General features: G+C 46.9%; 1 protein-coding gene across 1 annotated transcript in view; it reads left to right on the forward strand.

The window, feature by feature from the left end:
* EPHB1 (EPH receptor B1) overlaps nucleotides 1-25,973 on the forward strand; it is a 455,697-nt gene that overhangs the window by 424,149 nt on the left and 5,575 nt on the right. The window contains exons 13-14 of the mRNA XM_040233096.1: nucleotides 17,781-17,930; nucleotides 24,587-24,780. Of these exons, the coding sequence (XP_040089030.1) occupies nucleotides 17,781-17,930; nucleotides 24,587-24,780 (344 nt within the window). The remainder of the gene's footprint in view (nucleotides 1-17,780; nucleotides 17,931-24,586; nucleotides 24,781-25,973) is intronic.

The following is a 25,973-nucleotide window of genomic DNA, read 5'->3' on the forward strand; positions in this document are numbered from 1 at the left end:
GGCTGGAAGAAACACAAGCTGGAATCAAGATTGCCGGGAGAAATATCAATAACCTCAGATATGCAGATGACACCACCCTTAGGGCAGAAAGTGAAGAGGAGCTAAAAAGCCTCTTGATGAAAGTGAAAGAGGAGAGCAAAAAAGTTGGCTTAAAGCTCAACATTCCAAAAACGAAGATCGTGGCATCCAGTCCCATCACTTCATGGCAAATAGATGGGGAAACAGTTGAAACAGTGTCAGACTTTATTTTGGGGGGCTCCAAAATCACTGCAGGTGGTGACTGCAGCCATGAAATTAAAAGACGCTTACTCCTTGGAAGAAAAGTTATGACCAACCTAGATAGTATATTCAAAAGCAGAGACATTACTTTGCCGACTAAGGTCTGTCTAGTCAAGGCTATGGTTTTTCCTGTAGTCATGTATGGATGTGGGAGTTGGACTGTGAAGAAGGCTGAGTGCCAGAGAATTGATGCTTTTGAACTGTGGTGTTGGAGAAGACTCTTGAGAGTCCCTTGGGATGTAAGGAGATCCAACCATTCCATTCTGAAGGAGATAAGCCCTGGGATTTCTTTGGAAGGAATGATGCTAAAGCTGAAACTCCAGTACTTTGGCCACCTCATGCGAAGAGTTGACTCACTGGAAAAGACTCTGATGCTGGGAGCGATTAGGGGCAGGAGGAGAAGGGGACGACAGAGGATGAGATGGCTGGATGGCATCACGGACTCGATGGACGTGAGTCTGAGTGAACTCCAGGAGATGGTGATGGACAGGGAGGCCTGGCGTGCTGCAATTCATGATTGCAAGGAGTTGCAAGGAGTCAGACACGACTGAGTGACTGAACTGAACTGAACTGATCAAAGAATGTCCTTTATGTTAAATTATAATATTTTGGATAAATAAGTCTATACTGTGTGTCAGATTTTTAATTTTAGTGAAACTGATCTCTATGGGAATGCCTCCCAGGGCCTATATCTCCAAAGAAGAAGCACAAAATTCAGGTTTTGATTGCAAATGCAGGTTTTAATTTACCTATTTGCTATTTTTACTAGGACTGTTTTGTTTTTGTTATATTTTGAGTTTCTTCTCCAAATGCAATTTTCCCCATAGCCTTTTTTTTTTATTGTGCAATTTTGCAGAGTGTAAGTTTTTTTCAAAAACTATATAAGGCATTATAGAAAAAAAAAGCCTGTATTTAGATATTAGAGTCCATTCAGTCGCCTACAGGAAGCATATGCTTCCTCTAGGCTTAATAAATAGTTGAACCATCACTGGGCCTAACCATTTGTGACAAATAATGTTTTTACAATTCTTAATAAGATCAAAATTGAAGCAATTATGTTAGAATATACATGTGAATCAAAGGAAAGAAAAAAATGTGAGTCACTAGAATGCCTTTCAACTCACATGGTCAATATGTCAGCTCCATGTCCTAGAATTTATAGGAACTGGTTTGGGGCCCTGCCAGGGAGATGGGGAAACCTAGCCAGGTTTAGACTACCACCCAGCTTCAACCACACACCTAGTCTACTCTGGTTTAGACTGAACTCTTACCAGGGTTTCCTTTCAGACAAGGGATTGGCCACTACTAGTGCAGTACCTGAAGACAATAGATCATCCCATTTGATGACAATGGGTCATTTCATGTGTTCCATATTTTTATTCCACCAATCATATCAATATTTTTTCAGGCCTGAAAGAGACTCTTCAGATCATGCCCACGATTAGTCTTTAAGGAAGATTCAGGGAAGTTTTATTACATTTTGGAAGCATCAAAGCTAGGATATTGTTCATGTTGTATTTTCTTCACTGTCTACATTTGAAGTCATGATAAAAATGCTTGGAGGCACTCATCACTGGCTTCTCTGTAGGAACAATTTCAAAAGGAAATTCCATTACTTGGTCAGAGAATTTCTTTGGATACTTGATCATTTGAAAAGGATATTTCAGAGAGCTTTTTATTTGGTTAAAATCCATGCCCCCTCCACCCCCGCCACCACCTCAAATTTGATGAAGACACCTACACTATGGGTAAGATTTTTAATTTTCTTCAAATCAGTCTCTGTGAAGACTGACTGCCTTCCAGGACTTGCAGTCCAGAGTTAGGGCTTAGTCCTCATATCTCGTCGGTCTCCTTCAGTCTGGAATATTTCCATTGTCTTTCTTTGTCTTTGATGACATTGACTTTTTTAAAAATAGTACAGCCAGTTTTGCTTTTGTTAAGAGAACGTTATCTCTTTGGGTTTTGCTGGTATTCATTGTAATTAGATTCAGTTGCCACGTTCTTGGCCACAGTCTATGGAAGTGATGTGTGTCCTTCCTAAAGTATCATATCTCAAAACACATCATGTCTACGTGCCCCGTCACACTGGACTTACTGATTTGATCACCCAGTCAAGGTTTTCTCCGACTTCTCCAAAGTATATTTACATGCAATATATGTTACATATTTTTTCTCTTGTAACTGATAAGCAGTCTGTGGGAAGACAGTGAGACTATGAAAATACCCTGTTCTTCATCAAAATCCTCACTCTCTCTTCCTCAGCTTTAGTGTTCATTGATGATTTTTATCTGAACCTGCCTGTGCTACCACAGCTGCAAAATTACCTTTTCCAACTCTAGTCACCAGGCCAGCACTTGTCATTGACAAAGGGAATATTTTCAATGCTAGTTCCATAAACCAATCAAATGTTCTCTGGTCGTGCTTGGAAACTCAACCTAATAACATTCTAAAGATCACACTCTCTGATTTTTGCCTGAGAACCTTTGGAATGATCTTTGGCCAGAAATATTAACATTCCATTTGTCCCCAATTCCTGTTTTAGGCTATGACCTTTCAAAGGTGCCCACACTTTTGACCTACTTGGTTTACTTGAGGGGAGGGGAGAAGAGGGGGGAAGCAGACAAACTCCAATCTGTCCCACAAATATGCTGGCTCATTAATTCTTGCTTCTCTGCCTCATGCCTACTTTATTCCAGAGCTAGGATGCCCTCCCTTCCCCCACTCCACCCTGCCCTGTTCTGACCTTACCCATCCTTTGCCCCAGGTAGTAAAACACAGCACTGGAGGGCCCAGAAATGTGAAAGTCTGAGAGGCCTCCAGAGATACTGAAATGTTTCCTACAGGATGTAGAACCACTGGGAAGCTGTCCACCAAGCCCAGATAAAGCAGGCTCTGCTTACCATGTGCAGAGGCCACAGGTCTTGGGAAGTTGCCAGAGTTTCTCTTATCTTGTGGTTGAAGACTGTCTCCTGAACTTTTGGGGCTCCTACCAAACAGTGGGTTCCCAGGCCTCAGGAGACTATGGATCTGGTGGGACTAGGAATTGTTTTGGAGGGGCTCACAGTTTACCAGATCCAAATAAAATGGGTTTCTGAACTCTCTGAAGAGAAAGAGCCTTGGACTTCAGCAGGGAATGTTCCCATGACTCTCACAATTACAGAAAATTTGGAATGGAATTGGCCTTGCAATTCCAGACAGAGTTTCAAGGCTCTGGTGAGATTAGGAAGGCCCCAAGTGACAACAGCCACTAAGTGCCACAGCGAAAAGGTCAAGTTCAGGGCTGGAGGTGCAGACACTGATGGGTTTCTCCTTCCTACTGTGAAGCGCCCGGGTGGTCCCAAACCACCCAGCCCTGGGCTCCTATGGGCTCAAGCAGGATAGGCAGGGAGGCAGACCAGGGGTTTAGACCCAGCAAGTTGGGAGAAAGCTGAGCCTGGGAATGTGTGAGGCTCTCCAGGAGTCGGTTTTCTAAGAAATGGGACAACTATAAATCCTAAAGTAGATCAGAAAATAGAGAGATTAATCAAGAGAAAGAACAGATAAGATGCAAGCAACGTTGACTAAAGTCTGAATCAGGCTGGGGTCCCAGCACACCCCAAGCAAGTTCTGTATGCAAGCCTCGTTGGACAGCAGAATCCAAGGCCAAGAAAGACCATGAGAGCTTGGGAACAGCTGTGGGCAGCTCAGCCTACAGCCTAGCTCTCACCGTGCTCTCGACGCTGCTGGCACAGCCCATACCTGCTTTCACATCACTGCCCTCCTCCAGGCAGCTCAGTGGCCCTTCAAGGCCTCTGCCACAGGCCTCGTGGTCTCACCCAGCCCTGTGTCTGTCTCTCGCAGCAGCTGGCCTGGCTTCCTCGTTTACCTCTGCTTTCGTGTGCTGCTCAGTAACTGTGGAGTGAATTAAGAAATTAATTAACGAGTGACACACTTGCTTCCTAGAGATCTGAAATACCGAGTAGGAGACTGATCAGTGTTGAGTGGAGTAGAAACCCATAAACCCAGGGAGTGAGATGGCTGTCCCAAGGCAGCTGGGCTCTTCACAGCAGGAGGAAGACGCCCTTCAGTTCCTGCTGTTCTAACCCAGACTTGACCCTTACCCCTGTGGCTCTTAGTGGCTGTTATCACAGGCCCCACTCACCAGACTTAGGCCTGTCCTCACCCCACTCCCTCCCCCTACACCCAGGGAGGACCGGAAGAAGGGCCTCATGGGTCCAACTTGAAACTTCAGTGCATCTGAACAAAGGGACCCAAAGAAGTCCCTAGTAATGCTGTGTTTTTAAAATATTATGGTTTATTTTTAAAAGCAATGCTTAAAAAATAAATTAAAATTGTGTTTAAAGTAAAAAGGGAAAGAGACTCTCCCTTCCCAATCTCTAGCAGTCACTGTCATGAGTATTTTGGTGTGTTTCCTTCCCAGCTTGTATGTGTGTGTGGGTTTATATTTTTTATGGTCTCAAGAATAGTCTCAATATACAAACCAATCCATTCATTGCCTTGCTTTGTCACTGGACAATGTATCACAGATATGAGCTTTTCCCTGCTTAGTACATTACTTCCTGCTTTTGGAAACCTGTTGCTGCTACCCCTGTAGGTTTCTCAGATTTTTTCTCAGGCATCCTGTGTATGAATGAGCTGTAGAAACTAACAAACTTTCCTTTTTTAACAAACTCTCTTTGATGGCTATCTAGGCAGCTTCTGATGTATTATTTCAAACCGTGCTTCAGTGAATATTCTTATATAGATGACTCTGCACACCTGTATAGCTAGTTCTGTACAATTAACTTCAAGAAAAATAATTGCTGAGCCAAAGAATTTGCACATTTTTAATTTTTAAAGTAATGTCAAGCTTAAAGGAAAGTTCCAAAGATAATACAAATAATATCCATATAACCTCTGCCCAAATTTTTCACTTGTTCTTATCATTTCACCCCATTTCTTTATTATTTGTCTGCTCCCCACCAAAAAAGTTTTTTTCTAAACTCTTGGAAGGCCTGCGGCAGATATCATGGCTTTTATTCCCCTGAAGTATCCCACATACTTCAGTATATATTTCTGAATTTCCTAAGAATAGGGATATTTGTTAATAACTGTAATAGTACAGTTGTCAACTTCAGTAATTTAACATGGATAAAATACTTTTATTAAATCTACTGTCTGTATTCTAATACTGTTAACTGACCCTCAATGTCCTTTTTAGCACTTTTTCCTTCTAGTACAAGATCTAGTTCAGGATCAGATATTGCATTTCATGGTCATGTTGATAAAGTCTCTTTTAATCTGGAACACTTTTACAGCCTTTCTTTGTTTTTTATGATATTGTCATTGTTAAAGAATACTGCCCCTACTTTGAATAGAAGCTTCCTCTTTTGGGGTTTGTCTGATCTCTCCTCATGCTTAGATCTAGGCCATGCTTTATGCATTACATAAATGATGCTGTGTCCTTCTCAGGGTACCACGTTTGAGCACATGATGTTCAGCTGCCCCTCATGGTGATGTTAAGAACTGCATATTTCAAGTTTGGGTAGGAAGAAAGTTCACTTCCTAAAACTTTTTTGCCAGCGTATAACTCCTGCCACAGTTTGTGAGATTCCTCCCACCTCCCCACGTCCCTCCTTACGTGGGGACCACCACCAACCTTCTTAGTTTATGCCTACTCAGTACACTGTGCTTGCTAATGCTTTATTTGAAAAAGAAAGCAACACATATTTTTTTTTCCTCGTTTTACTTTGAGGTACACTTTAGTATTCTTATATCTCAAAAAGGCTCCCCAAACATCAAAAATGCGGTACACTCACACGGTCTTTTGTAGGCCTGCACTCCCTGGGACTCGGACAGTCTAGAGGTGATGACGAAGCTAGTGGCTCCGTGCTCTGTAAAAGTGAAACAGAAATCAATTCTTTTTTTCCCTTTTTGGATAGACAAGATGTTCCTGGCCTCCATATTCAGGGACATTTATCCCCATTCTTTCTCATTATCTGCTATGAGGAAAAGGCAGCATGGGATAAGGAATTGGAGACGCTTTCAAGTGCCCCCTCCACCTTCTATCAAGTGTGGACCCCTGGCCACCCTCCTTGCCTCCCCTGGTTCATGTAAGTGATTAAGAAGGGGCTCTGGAGGAGCTGGCCTCCCGGAATGGTCTTTGGGGCTGGCCCTGCCCTCCTTCACTGCTGCCAGAGAGGACAGGCGGCCTGGAGAACAAGGCTCCTGCCAGGAGGCAGGCAGAGCAGCCTCGCTCACACATCTCACACTCTGCCAGCAGCAGCCAGCAGCGCCTCCTGCGCCCCTCTGAGATAATTAAGCATTATTATCCCTATTGGCAGGTGGAGACGGTAAGACAGAGTGGTTAAGTGACTTGGTTATAACTGCTGGGATTGTTTGAGGGAGAAGCCGTGCCAAGAAGGGAGGGCAGTTCAGAAGGCCAGGGGAACTTCAGCTATTTAATGTGACTGATTATTTTAAAATAGCTGCTGGAGGGTGGGAACAGGAAGAGAGGCTAGAAGCGTGGCTAGTGGACATTGGTGAGGCAGCATATTACCCTGTGAATAAGGAAAAGACAGTATACCTGTGAAAATGAATTGCCACCGTCTGTCGATGCTTACAGAAGAGGAAGGAAAACATGGAAGGCCTTAGTCAGCTCAGTGAGGTCGAGGAATAAACCCCACAGGCTTCCCAGAGCGGGACAGAAGTCCCCAGGATGGCCGCGTAGACGGGGCGGCCACCCGACCTGCGGCCCCTCCCCTCACCCTCACGGCTCACTGTCTGAGGCCTCGCCAGGTTGCCACGGGAGGTGCAGCCGCGCCTCAAAGCAGCAGGAAGCTTGCAGACAGAGGCAGGACTAGAAGGGGAGAAGTGCGCTTACCTGAAGGTCACAGGGGAGACCCTTGGGGCAAAGTGGGGCACCATCACAGCCTGTTGGCAGAGACAGGAGCCACCGAGACCTGGTCCAGGGCAAGGCAAGCAGGTTGACTAGAAAAAGAGAACTGTGGTTTCTAAGGGTGGGGCTGAGGCTGACCGGCAGCAGTGAAGCTGTGATGATGGCGGCTCCAGGAAAAAACTCAGTTCCTGCCCTGCGCACTGTATGATCAGCCCAGAAAGGGAAGGGTAGAGATCAGGGTGACTGGCTAGCCTCCTCCTCAGCCTTGCTCATCCCTGGATGGAGGGCGAAGAAGCTCACTCTCCCACCCAACCCTCTTGGGGCGGGGGGGGCGTGTTTTTGTTTCATAGCTGGGTAGACACATCTTGCTCAGCAGGTCCTTGAGGGGTACTGGGTCCCTCCCTGGGTGACCAGCAGTTCGCCTCTGGGTAGGCACAGTGTGGAGAATCTGGAGCAGATTAGACCAGTTAATCCAAATGCTCTCTAGGGGCAGACTTTTCAGGGGCACCGAGAGCGAGGCCCAGGCTTGGGGGTTGCACCAGGAGAGACCAAGCCCCAGCATCCCTGCTGATTACCACTGCTGGACTCCGCGCAAAGCGCCCTCCTCAGGGCAGAAGTGGTATTGTTCTCTGCCCCTCTACCGCTCCTGCCCTTGCCCAGAGAGGGTACAGACACCCTGCTTGTCTAATGAATGAAGGCAGCCAGTGAATTTTTAGCCCTTGTCTCTCTACCTTTTCTTTTAAATTATAAACTCGAGAAATCTGTGATATATATCAACTAAATGCCCACATCTCAGCCATCAGGGGCTATTTTGGGGGTGGATAGTAAAAGACAGCTGTTTACCCTGACAGTATAGTACAGAGAAACAACGCCTGTGTAGTTGAAAACAGGGTGTGTGTGTGTGTTTTCCAGCTGGGAAACGTCACCAAATGGCCTTTCTGTTCTTCACACATGAAACACACACTATCATCCGCATATTTTTAGTTAATTTATGTCCAAATAGGTCTTTCTCTCGCTGCTGGAAAATGATGTTTGGGCTGCAATTACCTTTCGCAGCATCTCACAGAAGGGTTTCAACGCTCACAAAGCTCAGGGGAGAGGCAGCCAGGACCCCACCGACTGTAAATCTCTCCATTTGTAGTTATTCAAATCACATATTTTATTACTAGTACGAAATACATTGTGTCATTCATTTCGGAGGAGCAGCTAATGCTTCAAGAAAAGCTTTGAAAAACATTCTATTTAGAAACAATTTTGTCTGCAGCCAACGCAGTGTGTCTCTTTGGGTTGTCTTTTCTCCCAGCCCTTTTCTGTGTTTTGTGTGCCATTTGCATGACAAATAAGACCATCCTCTCCAAAAGCTCACCTGTTCCTGCAGCCAGTTTCCCACCTAAAGTTCTAATTCTCTGTATGTTGCATCATAATCCTTAGCATGGTAATAAATTACAGTGTCACCATCAAGATTGTGGCTTCTGGAAAGAAATAAGCAGTGGGGCCAGATGAACTCTCTCAGAAGATGGAGAAATGGAGAGAGTGTTTTCATGCAAATTCCTGGCATCCTAGGGAACTAGGAATGGCCTCTTTATAATATAGACTCAGTTGCAATCCAGCAGCCAGAAGGCATTTTCACTGGCTGTTAGAAGCCGGTAACACTAAGAGAAAGATAACCTTTTCAATGTAAACTTCTTTTCCTTCTAGGCTGATATGGGTCTTATCTGGAGAAAAAATCACTTTGCTGATTAGGTTGGGAAAAATAGGTCAGTGTAGTTTCAGAGTGCTTTAAATAGAGACGTTCATTCTAAAATACCTTCTTAGTTTAACACTTAGAGTCATGTTAGGTCTCTGGGCACAGTGCAGTGGACAGGAGCTGGAGAGCAGGAGAGCGCGTCCCATGGATATGCCCTGAGGGCAGGGACATTGGTGTCTGAAGTGTCTACCAAGGGCTGCAAGGAGCCCCTTCTGGACAGATGCCTCATCAAGGCTGCTCAGCGACACGTTCAGGACAGTCACTGCTGCTGGCAGTACTCCACTCCGCTCCAGAGGGCTGCTTGCTCGATACGATGTAAACTTGACCTCAGTTAACCCTCTGTTTCCCTTGGGCCTTAAAAATACTTAATGGAAACTTTGATGAAACCAGCTCATTGCCCTTCCCCCCACCATTTTAAGATCTTTTGTAGTTCATGCAGTGAGGCAAATACTTGCCATATATAGGCTACCATTCCCTCACTTGTGGCAGGCATTGCTCAGCAGTCATGGCACTTTTCCTTGCTGAGTCCAGATGAAGCCTTAGAATCCTTTTCAACCCAGCTGTTAACAATGACCAGAGTTGGTATTTGAGAAGAGACTTCACTCAGTCCATGACTTATGCTTGATTGGTCTATGCTAGTGATTCTTAAAGTATAGGAGCCACATTGAAAATTTATTAGAAATGTAAATTCTCAAAGCCAACCCTAGAGCTAGTACATTCGAAAGTCCAGGTTAGGGCCGTGTGATGTGTGTTTCAACAGGACTGATTCTGATCCACATTCAAATTTGAGAACCATGGCTGCAGACCAATGTGTGTGCTCAATGACTGCTCATTAGAATCACCTGAAACGTGTTAAAACTCACCAGTACTTGGGCACCACTCCCAGAGATTTTGAAGAAATTGGATCACCAAATTGGATCACCTATTGGCATTTTAAAATAATAATAGTAATGACCTTCCCCAGAGTGATCCTAGAAGCACACACCAGGTTTGCTGGGTATGTCAGGAAAAGATATTGACATGGCCTTCAGCTAGTGCTATGTAATCAACACGTAGCTACCCAGGCCTGGACTGACTGCCTGGGTCTGTGGACACTGCTAGCAGAGTGAGGGTGGGTTCTCCCTGGGGCGTGTCACTGTCATCATCAGAGCTGCTTTCTGACTGTGGTCCTCAGTACCACATCAGTGGAAGCACCAAGGAGCTGTCCTTGAAGGCCCCACCCCACAGTGCTCCTGTTGCTAGGCAAAGGGCAGTCCTTCAGGAAGTAGACTGATCAACAGCACTGAGGAGATATTACAGAAGGGCCTGTGGTTTATCTGCTGGGCTTCCACCTTAATGTTAGAAAGTTCCCTCACCCCTAAATCCCACTACCATCACCTCCCCAGAGGTAGCCCATGGTGGACCTGGGAATTTAACAGCAATATTTTTAACTAGTGCCTGATAAAATGACATATACTCAGTGTATCCATTTCCTTGGGCTGCTATAACAAAATACCACAAATTCGGTATTAAGAAGAGGTGGCAAGAGTACACAGAACTATACAGAAAAGATCTTCATGACCTAGATAACCACGATGGTGTGATCACTCATCTAGAGACATACATCCTGGAATGCGAAGTCAAGTGGACTTAGGAAGCATCACTACGAACAAAGCTAGTGAAGGTGATGGAATTCCAGTTGAGCTATTTCAAATCCTAAAAGATAATGATGTTAAAGTGCTGCACTCAGTATGCTAGCAAATCTGGAAAACTCAGCAGTGCCACAGGACTGGAAAAGGTCCATTTTCATTCCAGTCCCAAAGAAGGGCAATGGCAAAGAATATTCAAACTACCACACGATTGCACTCCTCTCACACACCAGCAAAGTAATGCTCAAAATTCTCCAAGCCGGGCTTCAACAGTATGTCAACTGTGAATTTCCAGATGTTCAAGCTGGATTTAGAAAAGGCAGAGGAACCAGAGATCAAATTGCCAACATCCGCTGGATCATCAAAAAAGCAAGAGAGTTCAAGAAAAACATATACTCTGCTTTATTGACTATGCCAAAGCCTTTGACTATGTGGATCACAATAAACTTTGGAAAATTCTGAAAGAGATGGGAATACCAGATCACCTGACCTGCTTCCTGAGAAATCTGTATACAGGTCAACAAGCAGAAGTTAAAACTGGACATGCAACAAGAGACTGGTTCCAAATCGGGAAAGGAGTATGTTAAGGCTGTATAGTCTTATATGCAGAGTACATCATGAGAAACACTGGGCTGGAGGAAGCACAAGCTGGAATCAAGACTGCTGGGAGAAATATCAATAAGCTCAGATATGCAGATGACACCACCCTTATGGTAGAAAGTGAAGAACTAAAGAGCCTCTTGATGAAAGTGAAAGAGGAGAGTGAAAAATTTGGCTTAAAACTCAACAGTCAAAAAACTAAGATCATGGCATCCGGTCCCATCACTCCATGGCAAATAGATGGAGAAACAATGGAAACAATGACAGGCTTTTAACTTTGAGGGGCTCCCAAGTCACTGCAGATGGTGATTGCAGCCATTAAATTAAAAGACGCTTGCTCCTTGGAAGAAAAGCTATGACCAACCTAGACAGCATATTAAAAATTAGAGACATTACTTTGCCAACAAAGGTCTGTCTAGTCAAAGCTATAGTTTTTCCAGTGGTCATGTACGGATATAAGAGTTGGACTATACAGAAAGCTGAGCACTGAAGAATTGATGCTTTTGAACTGTGGTGTTGGAGAAGACTCTTCAGAGTCCCTTGGACTGCAAGGAGACCAAACCAGTCAGTCCTAAAGGAAATTAGTCCTGAAAATTCATTGGAAGGACTGATGTTGAAGCTGAAACTCCAATACTTTGGCCACCTGATGCAAAGAACTGACTCATTGGAAAATACCCTGATGCTGGGAAAGATTAAAGTCAGGAGGAGAAGAGGACGACATAGGGTGAGAGGATTGGATGGCATCACCGACTCGATGGACATAAGTTTGAGTGAGCTCTGGGAGTTGGTGATGGACAGGGAAGCCTGGCATGCAGCAGTCCATGGGGTTGCAAAGAGTCAGACATCACTGAGCTACTGTACTGATCTGAAACAGCAAGCATTTTTTTCTCTCCCAGTTCTGGAGGCTTAAAGTCCAAAATCAAGGTGTTGGCTGGGTCACGGTCCCTCCAGAACCTCCAGAGAGGAATGTGAGCGAGACCTCTCTCCTCATTTCTGACGGCCGCTGTCGACCCTTGCCATTCCTTGGCTTGTAAATGCGCCACTCCCTTTGCTGTCTCTGTCTTCACTTCAGATGCCTTCTTCCATCTCTGTATTTTCACATGGCCTTCCTGTAAGGACACCAGTGACTGGAGTTAGGGCCCACTCTAATCCAGTATGACCTCACCTTTTACTCTCTGTTACCCAGCAAAGGGCTGACCTGCATAGAAGCCAATACTATGGCACTAGCATTTGAGAACAGGAAAAGCTTTATCATGAGGTCAGCCAGCAAAGAGACAGGAGACAGGGCTCAGATCTATCTCCCTGATCAATCCAGGGTTGGGTTATAGTTTTACAAATTAGGGGAGGAGGGTTGGCACATGGACCACTGGTGGGGCAGGTTTTGATTAGAGGGTTTTGGAACGTGGCTGTTTATGATAAAGGAGCTGCAGAACTGGTCTTCATGGACAGTGAACCTTTAGCTTCTGAAAGGGTTTCAGCATTCAGGTTCCATCATGTCCTGGTCCTTTGGTTCTGTGGGGTGGAGAAACTTTGGTTCTGGATGTTATTTGAGATCAGTAAATTCTCTGCATACACTTCAACTGTATGACTTGCAGTTTTGTTCCTATTGCCTCTGAAAAATGACTCAGTATCTTGTTAGAAACAGAATAGGGCCAGATTAGAGCTGGTTCTGTTACAGTTCCATCCCCAAAGACCAGATTTCCAAATAAGGTCACATGTACTGATATAGGCATTTAGAAGTTGAATGTATTGTTTTTGGGGTTGGGAGGGCAAACTCAACTCACAACACTCCATAAATTCTTGTTTAATGGTAACAATTATATATATAAATATATATATATATTATATATATATATAAAATGTTGGATCTTCAAAACAACCCCAATATGTTTTATATATTATCAACCTATTTGAGAGTGGGCATTATGAAATTCAGAGCCATTACATGACGTCTCAGTCATAAACCTATCACTTCAAGGGGATTCCTCCCACAACATGATTCCAAAGATTCTATGATTGACAATACTCAATATTCATCATTGTCTGGATTCCTGTAATATCCCCACTGAGACTTTGTCTCACACCTGATGGTGGCGAAAAGTACTGTAGCAGTGCCCAGATAGCTCGAAACACTACCCTTCTGGGCATCTCTACGCTGAATAGCTAGGAAGAGAAACCAGTGCTATGCTCAGACTGGAGCCTGAAAAACTCCACAGCTGGGTGGGTCCTAGAGCCAGAGATATGAGCCATACCTCTCTAGTGTCACTGCAGCAAGGCAGTGAGCTATCTGGGTGGCCTTGGGGATCTCTGTCACCCGAGAGTGGGGCTGAGCGTCCTTCCTCTCAGGTTCCCAGCAGGGTGCTTGCCGAGTGGGTGCTGCATAGATGTTTATTGCAGGCTGGCTGAGCCCGAGGGACTACAGTACCTCTAGGCTGAAACCTTCTACCTACTGGCTTCTCTCTTAGTGGTAGGTATGGCTGTGTGTTTTTAGCAGGTGCCCTTGAATGGCTTCCGTGGTGGCTCAGAGGTTAAAGCCTCTGCCTGCAATGCAGGAGACCTGGGTTCAATCCCTGGGTCGGGAAGATCCCCTGGAGAAGGAAATGGCAACCCACTCCAGTACTCTTGCCTGGAGAATCCCATGGACGGAGGAGCCTGGTGGGCTACAGTCCACGGGGTCGCAAGGAGTTGGACACGACTGAGTGACTTCACTTTCACTTGAGTGGCTGGGTTAAAATTAATCTACTGCCAGACATCACTTCCTAGTTTATCAAATCACACACACACGGAGTCTTTGTAGTTGGTCTCATACCTGAGTTAAGGCATGATTATTCTGAAACAAACTTTTAGAAGTGTCACACTTGTGAAGAATGCCACGCTTTCCCTGGAAGGTCAGTGTATGAAGTACACTGATGATGGTGAGCTGCCTTCCCATCCTCTTCTCTTCTCTCTCCCCCATGTCCCAACTGTGACTCCTAGAGCAGCTCTAGGGAACCTGGTCCCCAGTCCCTGCAGAATGCACACCTGTGCCTCCAGCATCCCTGCGGGACATCGAGACATCTGGTGCTTGCAGGAACCCGTGCAGGGGACAATGTTCTCTTCAAGCCCAGTTGTCAGCCCCTCTGGGCCACAAGGGTGCAGAATCCTTCCCGTGGGCTTCAGCTGTCGTCTGCCCCCCTGAGAGTTTGTCCCTTGTGCTTCCTCCCATCCGGCAGAGCAAATCACTCCTTCCTTATGCCTCTTCCTCATGCCTCCACTGGCAAGAACCAGGACCCTCAGAGCACTTGACCATCACAGGGGCACCTTGACCTTGGTCTTTCTGGTCCAGACTTCTCTTCTGGAAGAAGGACCTTCCTCATGAGAAGGAGCGCTGGCCGCTGTGGTGCCGTTCCACTTCTTTTTCACCTAATCCCCTGCGTGGGGCTGGTCACTATCCTCTACATTAATAGATTTTCTTCCATGTAATTGAAGATGAGTTAAATAATCCATCATAATTACCTCTGAGCATCTGAAGGCAATGCTGATGATGTGATGTTTGCAAAGCTGAGAGGGAACTCTAAAACCCCCAGGAAGGAAACCACCCAGCCCCTTCCCTCCTGCCAGCCTGGAGGTCAGCGTCCCCTGCTCTCTTGGCGGGGGGCCTTTGTGACAAAACTGTCACCTGCCTGTCCAGGGTCACTCTTCTCAAAGGCTCTGCCACCTGCTGGGATGGAGGCAGGGTGGTGACAGGATGCACTCTGTTCAGTGAGGCCCAACAGCGCAAGGTGGCAGGAGGGCTGAGGCAACCTCGCCAGCGGGCCTGGCACTGCCAGCTGACATGCAGGAGGGAGGTGCAGCAGCTGTCACAGTGGCCCCTGGGGTCTGCCCCAGACTTGGCAGAGAGGACACCTTCAGACTCCCAAATCTCCTCTTTGAAATTCAGGAGACTCCATTGTGTATATGTACCACAGCTTTCAAAAAAAAACAACAACAACAACAACAACAACAAAAAAAAAAGAAATTCAGGAGAAGCACGCTTTCATCTCCCTTCCCCGTTCCTTGACACAAACAGACGCAAAAGATAAGCCCTGACTCTTATCCACAGACCCACATGACCAAATTTTCTGTTTCTCCCTGGTAAGTTTTCACTCACAGAGTCTCATTGCCTCTCTCTCTCACACACACACAGCCTGACACTAATTAAATTCCTGCTCTCTCCTACCTTAAGTAGCCCAGGTGTATTGTATTGAGAGACCCCTCTGCTCCAAGGGAGCCCCAGGTCCTCTCCGGGTGTGGCAACATTCCCCACCCGGTGTGGGCACACGGCATGGGATCTCTGAGCTGTCGGACACTGTGTTCAACAACTCCTGGTGCACTGGCTGGACTTTCCACCTCTCTCCCCAACCATGGTACCAAGGAGATAAAACCAATCAATTCATTCATGTTTGGGGGGATGGTGAGAACAGAGCATCCCGTTGCCTCCGCAGCCTGAGCCTGCCCTCAAGGCATTTGCCATGTGGCTGGTATTTGAGTTGAGGACTCTCCCACCACAAAGGCCTGCCACAGTCCTGGGGGAAATCAGAGCTGTCTTCTTTGCAGAAAGCTGGATATGTGCCTGGGGAGGTTGGGGCCAGAATGCCTTCATTCCTCCCAGACCCCAGCTAGGAAACCAGATAAAAATACACTTTGCAGTTTGCTCCTTTTTCTCTCACTGGTGCTCGGCTTAACCACTTATACATTTTAAAGGTATGTTTTGTTGAAGTCCAACATGTATCTCTGGTGATCTGAACAGATCATGAGGATGGTCAGTATAAAAATAGCCTCCTTCAGTCAAGGCAGGGGGCAGATGAGAAGGGGATGGAGGGAGCTGTAGGCCTCATGTATTACGGAGGCAGAGCCCAGGCATCTCAATGGGGCCAGGGCAGTGAAGTCCAGTGTTTGGTGTGAAGACTTAAAAAAGAGGATCGTTTTTTCCCTAGAGAATGATGAACTCTGCCCCCGTGAGTGGCATCAGTGCCCGAGAGAGCTGCCCTCTCTTTACATCTCCCTTCAGAATTCTGTGCTCTGACCACCCTGCATTGGTGGCAGTTACCTCCCTCTCTGCTGCCTGCTACCCCAGCATCTGCCTGTGCTCCTCTCTGCCTGGACTTCCCTCCTCCACATGCTCTGCCTGATTAACTAGTTACCAAATGGATAGCGTGGACCCCTCTATGCCTGGCCCTGCCCCAGCACCGGATGGATAGTAATCCCGTTTTCCTCATGACAACCTGACTATGTAAGTGTGATCATTACCCCCATTTTGGCAATAAGAAACAGAGGCACAGAGAGGTTAGGTAACTTTCCTTAAGTCACACAGGTAGAAAGGGACAGTACTGGTATCCACATCTGGCCAAAGGCTCCAGAGAACTGCCCCTCTGACTGTTCCTAGCCACCTTCCCTGACCCCTTCCTGTGTTAGGGAGTCTCCTCCAGTTCTCACAAACCCTGTATCCCCCTCGGCCTCACCCTCATCACTTTCCATCTTGTTAACAGTACGTATTAAGTTTCTGTTTCTTGTCTGCCTTCCCATGCCCTAAGCAGGTTGAGGGCAGGGCCCCTAGCTGGCTCAGCTCTGGGACACCAGCTTCTCAGGAAGGGCCTGGCACAAAGCAGTGCCCGCTGCCTGTCTGTTGACGGGGTACATGTACAAATGGATGGATAGCGATCCCTTGCTTCTCAGGTGGCTCAGTGGTAAGAAACTTGCTTTCCAATGGAGGAGATGCAGGCTCAATCCCTGAGTCAGGAAGATTCCTTGCAGGAGGAAATGGCAACCCACGCCAATACTCTTGCCTGGGAAATCTAATGGATAGAGGAGCCTGAAGGGCTAGTCCATGGGGTCGCGAGGAGTCGGACGTGACTTTGTGGCTGAGCATGCACACTGGTAAACAAAATAGGCTGAGATCTGGCAGATGACCCGAGGGCCAAGCAGAGAGCCAAGCCAAAAATTTCCAGGGTAGGGCTGGAGGGTAAGATGGGGAAACAAACCTAAGAGTGGCCATTTAGGAAAGTGTCTGCAGCTCTGGATATCAACCTGCACAGAAGGGCAGGGAGGAGAGCCAGCATCTTTCAGTGCTGGGCCGGGTAAACCAAGTGCAGCCAGGGCTGCCTGCAGACTGCACAGTGAGGACAGCCTGTCCCTGGGGCTGGAACACAGGGTGTAGGGGGCAGAGGGTGATTTGTGGTTGGGGGTGTCCAGAGGTATTACCTTCACTGTCTTCCTGTTTTGCTTGCTTAGCTTCCTTCTGACCCAAGTGTTGTGACTCGTACGTGTAATACTGTAGGTCAGCAGAGCAGCACCTGCCATCACGGCTCACGTAGCTGATCTCACACGGTGTCCTGTGGTAGTGGCTCTATGTTAGTGTCACTGCTCCTCTCACCCATGGTGATGGTAGGATCAGGACATAGGGAGCTGGGGCTGAATGCAACCCCGGTCACCGCCTCTGGTGTGGAGCAATGCAATGTGCCCACACGTGGTGTGAGAGAGACCAGCCCTGCAGCTTCCTCTGCCTGGGGAACCCGCTGACCTAGTTTGTAAGACATCGGGGTAGGGGTGGAAGGATGGATGTGTATGTCCAGTTTATTCCTACCGACTGGGAACCCAGTGGTTGGACTGACCAGGCTTCTCCTTCCCCCAGGGAGGCAAGATCCCCGTGAGATGGACGGCTCCAGAGGCCATCGCCTACCGCAAGTTCACGTCTGCCAGCGATGTCTGGAGCTACGGGATTGTCATGTGGGAAGTCATGTCATTTGGAGAGAGACCCTACTGGGACATGTCCAACCAAGATGTAAGTGTCAGCTGCTCCTGGCTGCTACCACCCTCACCCCAGGGGTCCCAGGGCTCTGGCATGCCAGGCCCACCTGGTTTCTCACTGGGCCTTGGGTCCTGAATGTGAAGTGTCTGATGCAGGGGACGCAGGGACCTCCTTTGCACCAATGTTTGAACTAATCAAGAACCCAGCACAGAGATGTGATGGTCTATGACCCCAAAGCCTGTAAATGTGCCCTGACCAATCCAGGAGATGATGGGCTGGTTCTGAATGGCCTGAATCATAAATAGATCAGGCCCAAAGTTGACCAGGGAATTGTACCCTGCTGCCAGCCACTTGCCTGCGTGCCCTCTGTCACCATGTGTGATGGAGAGGAAGCAGTGCTGGTTGCCTGGCAGGACCTGGCTTCCAGCTGCTCTGCTCTGATGGATGTGCTGTGTTGAGCCAGCAGCAGCTTTTGTCTACGACTTCTGTGTCTCAGCTCTAAAGGGAGGAGTTCATTGTAAAGGCCCTTCTTTCCTGAGAATCTGCTCTTCTGAATCCTTGGCACCTGTCAGTGAAGGAGGTGCTGAGCCAGAGTACCAGAGTTGGTCAGCTCTAGACGGGTCTTGGGAGGGGACCAAGCTGAGTGGTCAGTGACCCTCAAGGGACAGGGAGACAGGTAAGAGAAGCGTCATCTGAGATGCTTTTAGCAGAGGCATTTTAAGGGTGATCCAGATGGGACCCTTTGCTCCATAATTACCAAAAAGTGGATAACCTTTTGTGGATGATTTGCTTTGATAAGGTCACAATCAAAATCCTACCTGGGTTCCCCTCACCCCATCCCTGGGACCACTCCTTCTTGTGTTCTGAATATATACAGTTCCTTTGGGGCCAAGGGGATCGCAGTCTGCAATATCTGCATTACCTGTGTTCTCACTTGCTCTTCCTATCACTGGGTAGCAGTTATTATCTTCCCCAACTTCCAAGGAAGAGGAGACAGGGCTGGCCCAGTCCAGATGGGGCAAACAGCCATCCCAGAAGCACTTGTGTCATGGGTGTGGGCTCCCGAGACACTGGTAAACTGGAGAAGTTGGCCCCCAACCAGTCCCCTGTCCAGTCAGAGGTTTCCAGCCATGGCTGTTGCTCAGAAGGCTAAGAAAGGTGGTGACCTGGGCACCCAGAAAACACTTTCTAATGAGACAGAAAAGAAGCTGGTGCTTAGTGGTAATGCCCCTGCTCCAGAGGGTAGAGTGCCTTCAGCCCAGAGCAGGCAAAAAAGCTGTCTCCTCAGCCAGGTTCTATTGCCGACCACGGGTGGTGTCTAGATCCTCTATTATCTCTGATTCTCCATGCTTTGCCTCTGCTCCTGTAGCGTGTCGAATCAGTAAGTGTTGGAATTGATGCCGAGGCTGCTTTCATGAAATCAGCTGCACTCTGGTTCCGTCCACACTGTCAGCTAGACAAGTAATAAATGTTAGCCAGAAAAAGCAGACCCATGTAGCCCTGCCCAGAGACTGTAATCCGATTAAGAACAATTCAGCACATGTGGAATGGATTAGAAAACTCTCTGACAGGCAAGATTTGACATTCAGGATATTCTCAGCAAATGTATTCACCTCTGCTGAAAACAAATGGAGTTTCTGATTTTAGACTTCCAGAAATCCCAAATCATTCACTCAACAGACACTCAGAGTTTGCTAACTGTGACTAAGCATTGTGCTTACTGGCTCTATTCTTTGGGGGTTTACAGCCCAGCACCATATACATAGGACTATGGGAACATTTGCAGGTAAGGTAAAGAAGGTTTTCAGATATTTAATGCTTGAGCTGGGCCTCAAAGGGAATAGGAACATCTGCAAAGGAGCAGTTTTATTCTCTTTTCGTTCTTTGTTTTTTTTTTTTTTTTTCCCTAAAATAAAGCCTTTCACCATTGTCCCAAGTACCAGTCTACTCTCTGTGGAGGGCAGAGAGTGACTTTTGCCCATTCAGAAGGCATCTCCCGACCCAGGCTGGGAGAGACCCAGGAGGGTCTCCTGGCTGCAGCCCTACTCATCAGAAACCACTGAGGTGGTGGCAGTAAAGGATTTTACAGATGACAATTGAAAGGCTTTAAGAAAGAGAATTGCAGAGGCAAGTCGGAGTGCTGGTAATTGGGCTTCCAGAGCCCAGGAAGTTCTTTGAACATGTACAGAGAGTTTGTCAGCCAGAGAGAGAACTTGGAAGTTCTACTGCTTGGATCTGATTGACAGAGATAATGAGAGTGGCAGTGTCTGTGGAGAGGAGCTGCGGTTTTATTGAAACATCAGAGCTCAACTTAACCCCCTCTGCCCTGGATCCACCACTGCTCTGAGCTCCTCCACTTCACTCTCCACATGGAAGGTCGAGGAAGCCCGCCCACTGCCCAACTCACTAATGAAAAGTGCATGTCTGGGGGCAGTTGGGAGCCCCGCTGGGGATAGGAGGCAAGAGGAGGGGTCCTGCTCCTTTCAAAGAGGAGCACCAGCCCTGGGCCCCTGGTCCAGACCACCTGCCCCTCATCCCCACCCAACCCCGCACCTGCCATCCCAGGGTACAGGTAAGCAAAAGCAGCCCACTGCACCTGTCGCTGTAGACCATTCAAAGTGAGTTAGATCTGCTCCATGACAGCTCCCGACATGTTCTCACTGCCACATTCACCATCAGTTTCTCTCTGGAAATACCATCTGATCTCATTTCAGTCGCCAGTCTTTCAACATCCATTTATCTCATCCTGTCATGGATCAAGGAAAGGGGCCCAGGCAGAAGTGAAGTGAAAGTCGCTCAGTCCTGTTCGACTCTTTGCAATACTATGGACTCTAGCCTGCCAGGCTCCTCTATCCGTGGAATTCTCCAGGCAAGAATATGGGAGTGGGTAGCTGTCCCCTTCTCCAGGGGATCTGCCCAACCCAAGGAGAGAACTCAGATCTCCCGCATTGCAGGTGGATTTTTTTTTTTTTTGCAGTCTGAACCACCAGGGAAGCCCAAGGGCCCAGGACTTGCTCTGATTTTCAAGTCTGCTCAGCAGGATACCCTCTGACCCCCGGTTTGGGTCACATCTTTGTTCACAAGTCAGATGCAGTCAGATGCAGTCACTGGGGTTGGGACTATAAGTCCCAATTCTCCTGCCTCCTCTTGGCTTTCTCCACAGCTACCAGTGAGGCAGGTGTGACAAGGAGTGATCCCAAAGCCCCAGTAGAGGATCACAAGTACTTTTTTGAAATAATGATGTTTTACTTTGACTATAACTTATATGTACTCAGAAAATTTAGAAAACACCAATCCTTAAAAAGAGAATAAAAATCTTCAAATGTCTAGTGCTTCAATGAAGGACATGAGTAGATGAATGCTGTTGTTTAGTAGCTCAGTCATGTCAGACTCTTTTGCAACCCCATGAACTGTAGCCCACCAGGCTTCTCTGTCCATGAGATTTCCCATGCAAGAATACTGGAGTGAGTTGCCATTTTATTCTCCAGGGGATCTTCCTGACCCAGGAATCAAACCCAGGTCTCCTGCATTGGCAGGTGGATTCTTTACCACTGAGGTAAAATCATAGGTTAATGTTACCCATATACCAACTAATGATTTGGTATTTTTTCTTTGGAGCAGAGAGAAAAGCTTTAAGAAGCATCATTGCTCCCAAAGTATTATCTACTCAAGCAATAACAGCAAAGTTGTCCAGAAGAAATAGCAGATGGAAAAAAGTCCAATTTTGCAAGCAAAAGCAGGGGAGGGGGTTTCTGTCTCCTCTATCACAAAAGGTGACACACTGGGAGAGAGGTGCCATTTAACAAGTCCCCACTGCCTGCTTGGTGCTTTCCAGACACTGTCTTCCTAAGCCTCCAGATGGCTGGTAGGGAACAGCAGCACTTTCTGCAGAGAAGACCTCCACTGTAATAGCCGTGGCCACAGTGACAGCCTCCATGTGATGACGGGATCCTTCCATGACTCTCACGCTTGCTGCTCATTGTATCACTTGACTCTTCCAACACCCCCATCTGTGCAGTTTCAGGAAGTCAAGTGACTCTCCCATGTTTCTGGAGCTAATAAGAAGTGGAGTTAGTATTTTAACCCAGATTTCCAAGGTCTGTGTGCTCAATGGCAATGCCACACCATCACCGACACAGTGCATGGAGCTTCGGGCCTGCAGGGAGGAGGGATCAGTGACTCTATGATGTCCTCTTGAAAAGAAAGTCAGCACATCAAGCAAACAGAGGAAATACATAATCAAACCCCAGAACAGTCTTCCAGAGATTCTAAAGAGGTGGTGTGTAGAGGAGACGGGTAAAGCGGCTAAATGCCATCTGGTCTAAAGGTCCCAAACAGGAGAGTCAGAGCATGCCAGTGCTCTGGCCACTCAGTGATGTGCCAGGAGCGCTTGGGTCAGCTGGCCACACATCTGAGGTGTGCCCACAGAAGGGCTCTGCCTCCAGTGCTCCTTCTCCTTTTGGGCAGGCAGAAGAGGAATCTTGTTGGGGGGAACATTGGTGTATGGGAATCTAACCATGAAATAATTTGAGCAACGAGGCCAGCAGCTTAGGGGAACATGAGCTGCCTTGCATTGGAAGACTTTAGGGGCCCCAACCCCTTCAAACAAGTTGAATCTGGACACAAACCCCTCCTGCTGGCCCTACCAGCTTGTCCTTAGGCAATCCAGAGCTTGTGGAGCCATTCAGTGGGTAATTCCACTTGTCCCCATGCTGAGTGGGAACTCTGTGACTGGGCTCCTCCACCTGGCTGTCTGGAAGGAGCTAGAAAGGATGCCCTGTTACTCCTCCTCTTGGGTTACTTGGTTTAGCTGCATATCCCCATTTCCTACCGTGAAGACATCAAACAGCTCCAAGGACTGTTCTCCAGGCTGAGATCACTGTGGCAATCCCACGGAGTCTGAAAGAGTAGGCTTCAAAGTGTTCAGAACTTGAACTTAGATATCTCTTTTCCCAGCCCTGTCCCTCACTAGCTGCATGCCCTCAGGTAAATAACCCCCCCGATTGCATGTTCATTTCCTCATGGGGAAAATAGGGCTAAAATGGACTCCTGAGAGGGTAACAGGTAATATGATTGACAACAGTCTGGCCGAGATAAACATTTGTTGGTGGGATAACGTATTATTCAGAAGTGCATGTCCACAGTAGCTGGTTTTTTATAAAGTGATCATATTGGTATGGTTTGTGTGCTTGTTTTTCTGAAACATTGTGGGTGGTTTTTTTTTTTTTTTTGCCACATTGAATAGAAGTAATAATACACCTTGATTATCTCTAATGACTTCAGGTTATTATATTATCTCATTCCCCCTCATGCCCTGAATACCATGCATAGAATTTGTAACAGTATAAACTAATCAAGAATATTCACTTTCTGACCAATTTACAAAGTGGAAAAAAAAAAAAGAATAATCAGTTGAAATGAATCTGACATTTTTTAAAGTAGAAGCAAAAACACCTGAAAATTCCTGAGCTCCAAATTATTTCCTATGTTGTTAAAGGTCTTTAACTGTTTATGTTAATGTAAAATCAACACCTAATTATTATAGGGTATAAACATATAAAGAAAGAAAAAGACAAACACAAAGGGCATTCATATTTCTACCCGCCCAGAGGCAACCACCCTTAGCTCCATGGTATAGATCCTTCCAAGGACTTTTCTATGTATGTGTGTAATTATTAGTCTTTGTTTTGTTTTGATTCTTGTTTTTCTACAAAAGTAAGATTATACCATACCTGCACTTAGACGGCCTGCTCTTTTGCCTAATATTATAATGGGAATATATTTCCATCTCAATAGGTACATTTTTGCAACATCTTAAGGCCTGCATTGTATTCCATTCCTTCCATTGTGCTGTGAGTGTGCCATAATAAATTTGTATGTTTAGCACTGGGTCGCTTATAATTATTTTTACTATTTCCAAAACCAGAGAGCAGGCATAATTAATTCAAATGAATTGGAAACTGAGAAATAAAGGGTGCTTACAGATCCTAAAATCTTTACAAAATCATCCCCTGGAATCTATGAAAATTAACAAAACTTGATTGAAGATATTTATGTTGGATCACCTTGTTATTTCTAGCATTGTCATTGTACTGAACCAGTTTGTTTAACTAAATTATCTTCTATCAAATTCCTATCGCTGCCTCATAAAGATTAAGGCAGATAATGTCTAGAAAGCATCTAAAGGGTCCCTGGCATGAAGTAGGTTCTCCATCACATTCTGATCCCCTCTCTCCCTTTCTCTTCCCATAGCAGTAGAAGGAAGAGGCCCACCATGGGCTCTGGTGGGTGTTGTTTGCAAATAGTGGGTTCATTGCATTTCCATGTGCCATTGTTTCATCTGCCCTGGTGCCACCAGGTGCTAGGAAGGCAAGATTGGGCCTGGTATCCTCTCAAAGGAGAAGCTCCAACCATTCTTTAGCAAACATTTCATAGCCATCTAGTATATGTCAGGCCCTATTCCAGTAGCTGGGGACACAAAGACACAATAAGATGCAGGCCCTGCTTTCTGGGAACTCATAGTCTAGAGGCAGAAGCCAAGTGCCCATAAAGTCTATTATAGTGACAGGTATAGTGGCACAGAATGAGGACACCTGAGGCAAGGAGGCTCCACCCTCAGGGGCTAATTTGTGAATGACTGGCTAGTGACTCATCAGCAATCATACCTGTTCTCACGTGTGTCCCTGCAGGTCATCAATGCCATCGAGCAGGACTACCGGCTGCCCCCTCCCATGGACTGCCCAGCTGCTCTACACCAGCTCATGCTGGACTGTTGGCAGAAGGACCGTAACAGCCGGCCCCGCTTTGCAGAGATTGTCAACACCCTGGACAAGATGATCCGGAACCCGGCAAGTCTCAAGACTGTGGCTACCATCACCGCCGTGTGAGTCCAGTAGAGCAGGGTGGTACCTAGGGGTGGGGGTAGGGGTGGGGGTCGGGTCTCATAGTTGGGCAGAGCTCTGAGCAAGGCTGCTAGTCTTCAATCCACTGAGAGCAAGGGAGAGGTAGCTGAGCTTATCCACAGATGGAAGAAGTTCCAAGACTCTTCCCTTCCTTTTTTACCCTCTACCTTTCTGAAATATTCCCTCTCCCCAGCATGGGTTGTAGACAGATGATCAAATACCTGTCTGGCTCTCTATGTCCGTTGGCCTCAGATGGACTGGGCACGGGCTCTGTAATAATTAGGCTGATCTTATCTGACTGATACGAGACCCCACTTCTGGGCAGTTCGGTTTCCAGAAGATACCTTTCAGTGTATGAGGCAGGGGGAGCTGCAGACTTGGAACCTTGGCCAACCTGACAGCTATGGGACAGAAATTTAGAGCAATTGGATTTGTTACTAGCAAATGCACAGAGCTGTCAGCTACTGTCAGCAACTGTCAGCTGTACATCACTCATCTACATTTGCCGTGTTAACTTGTTTTTTAATTCATCCTTTGGACCAGAGTGTATTGGGTGCTTATGTGCTAACTGCCATGACGTTGCTGGCCGTATAGAATAAACAAGACAAACCTGCCCCCATGGAGCTCAGAATCATTTAGGAGCAGTACACATTAAGCAGATGGTTACCCAAAGATACTCCAGTTGACATTTGGCCGGCCAGTGTGGCAGGGAAGTGTGTGATACTTGGAGAGCATACACCTTGGTCTTGCGTGAGGGAGGTGACCCTGATGCCTGTTATTTCAGTTGAGAGCTGAAGGGCGAGGATGCATCAGCTGAGTGAAAGCGAGATGGGAGTAGAGGGTCAGGGTTCCCCAGCCTGTGCAGAGGCCCAAGCGTGGGAAGGACAGGGCCAGTGTGTTGGGAGTGCTGTTTGTGAGGGGACCAGGTGGGGACTGAGGCTGGGAAGATAGGCAAGGGCCAGATGCTCAGAGCCTTTAGGCCCTGCTAAGGCCTCTGAGTTTTCATAGCAATGATTACCCACTGAAGTGGGTCAACTTTGACGTGGATCAGGGGTAAGGGATGGGGGTTCCTGTCATGATCACATCTAGCTTTTTTAAAGAGTGCAGGCCAGTGTGGACCTGATGTTGAGGGGAGCATGAAGACAGACTTGATAGGAAGACATGGCAGTAACCA

The sequence above is a fragment of the Oryx dammah genome, unplaced genomic scaffold (genome assembly GCF_014754425.2).
Source record: "Oryx dammah isolate SB20612 unplaced genomic scaffold, SCBI_Odam_1.1 HiC_scaffold_2, whole genome shotgun sequence".
Classification (NCBI taxonomy): domain Eukaryota; kingdom Metazoa; phylum Chordata; class Mammalia; order Artiodactyla; family Bovidae; genus Oryx; species Oryx dammah.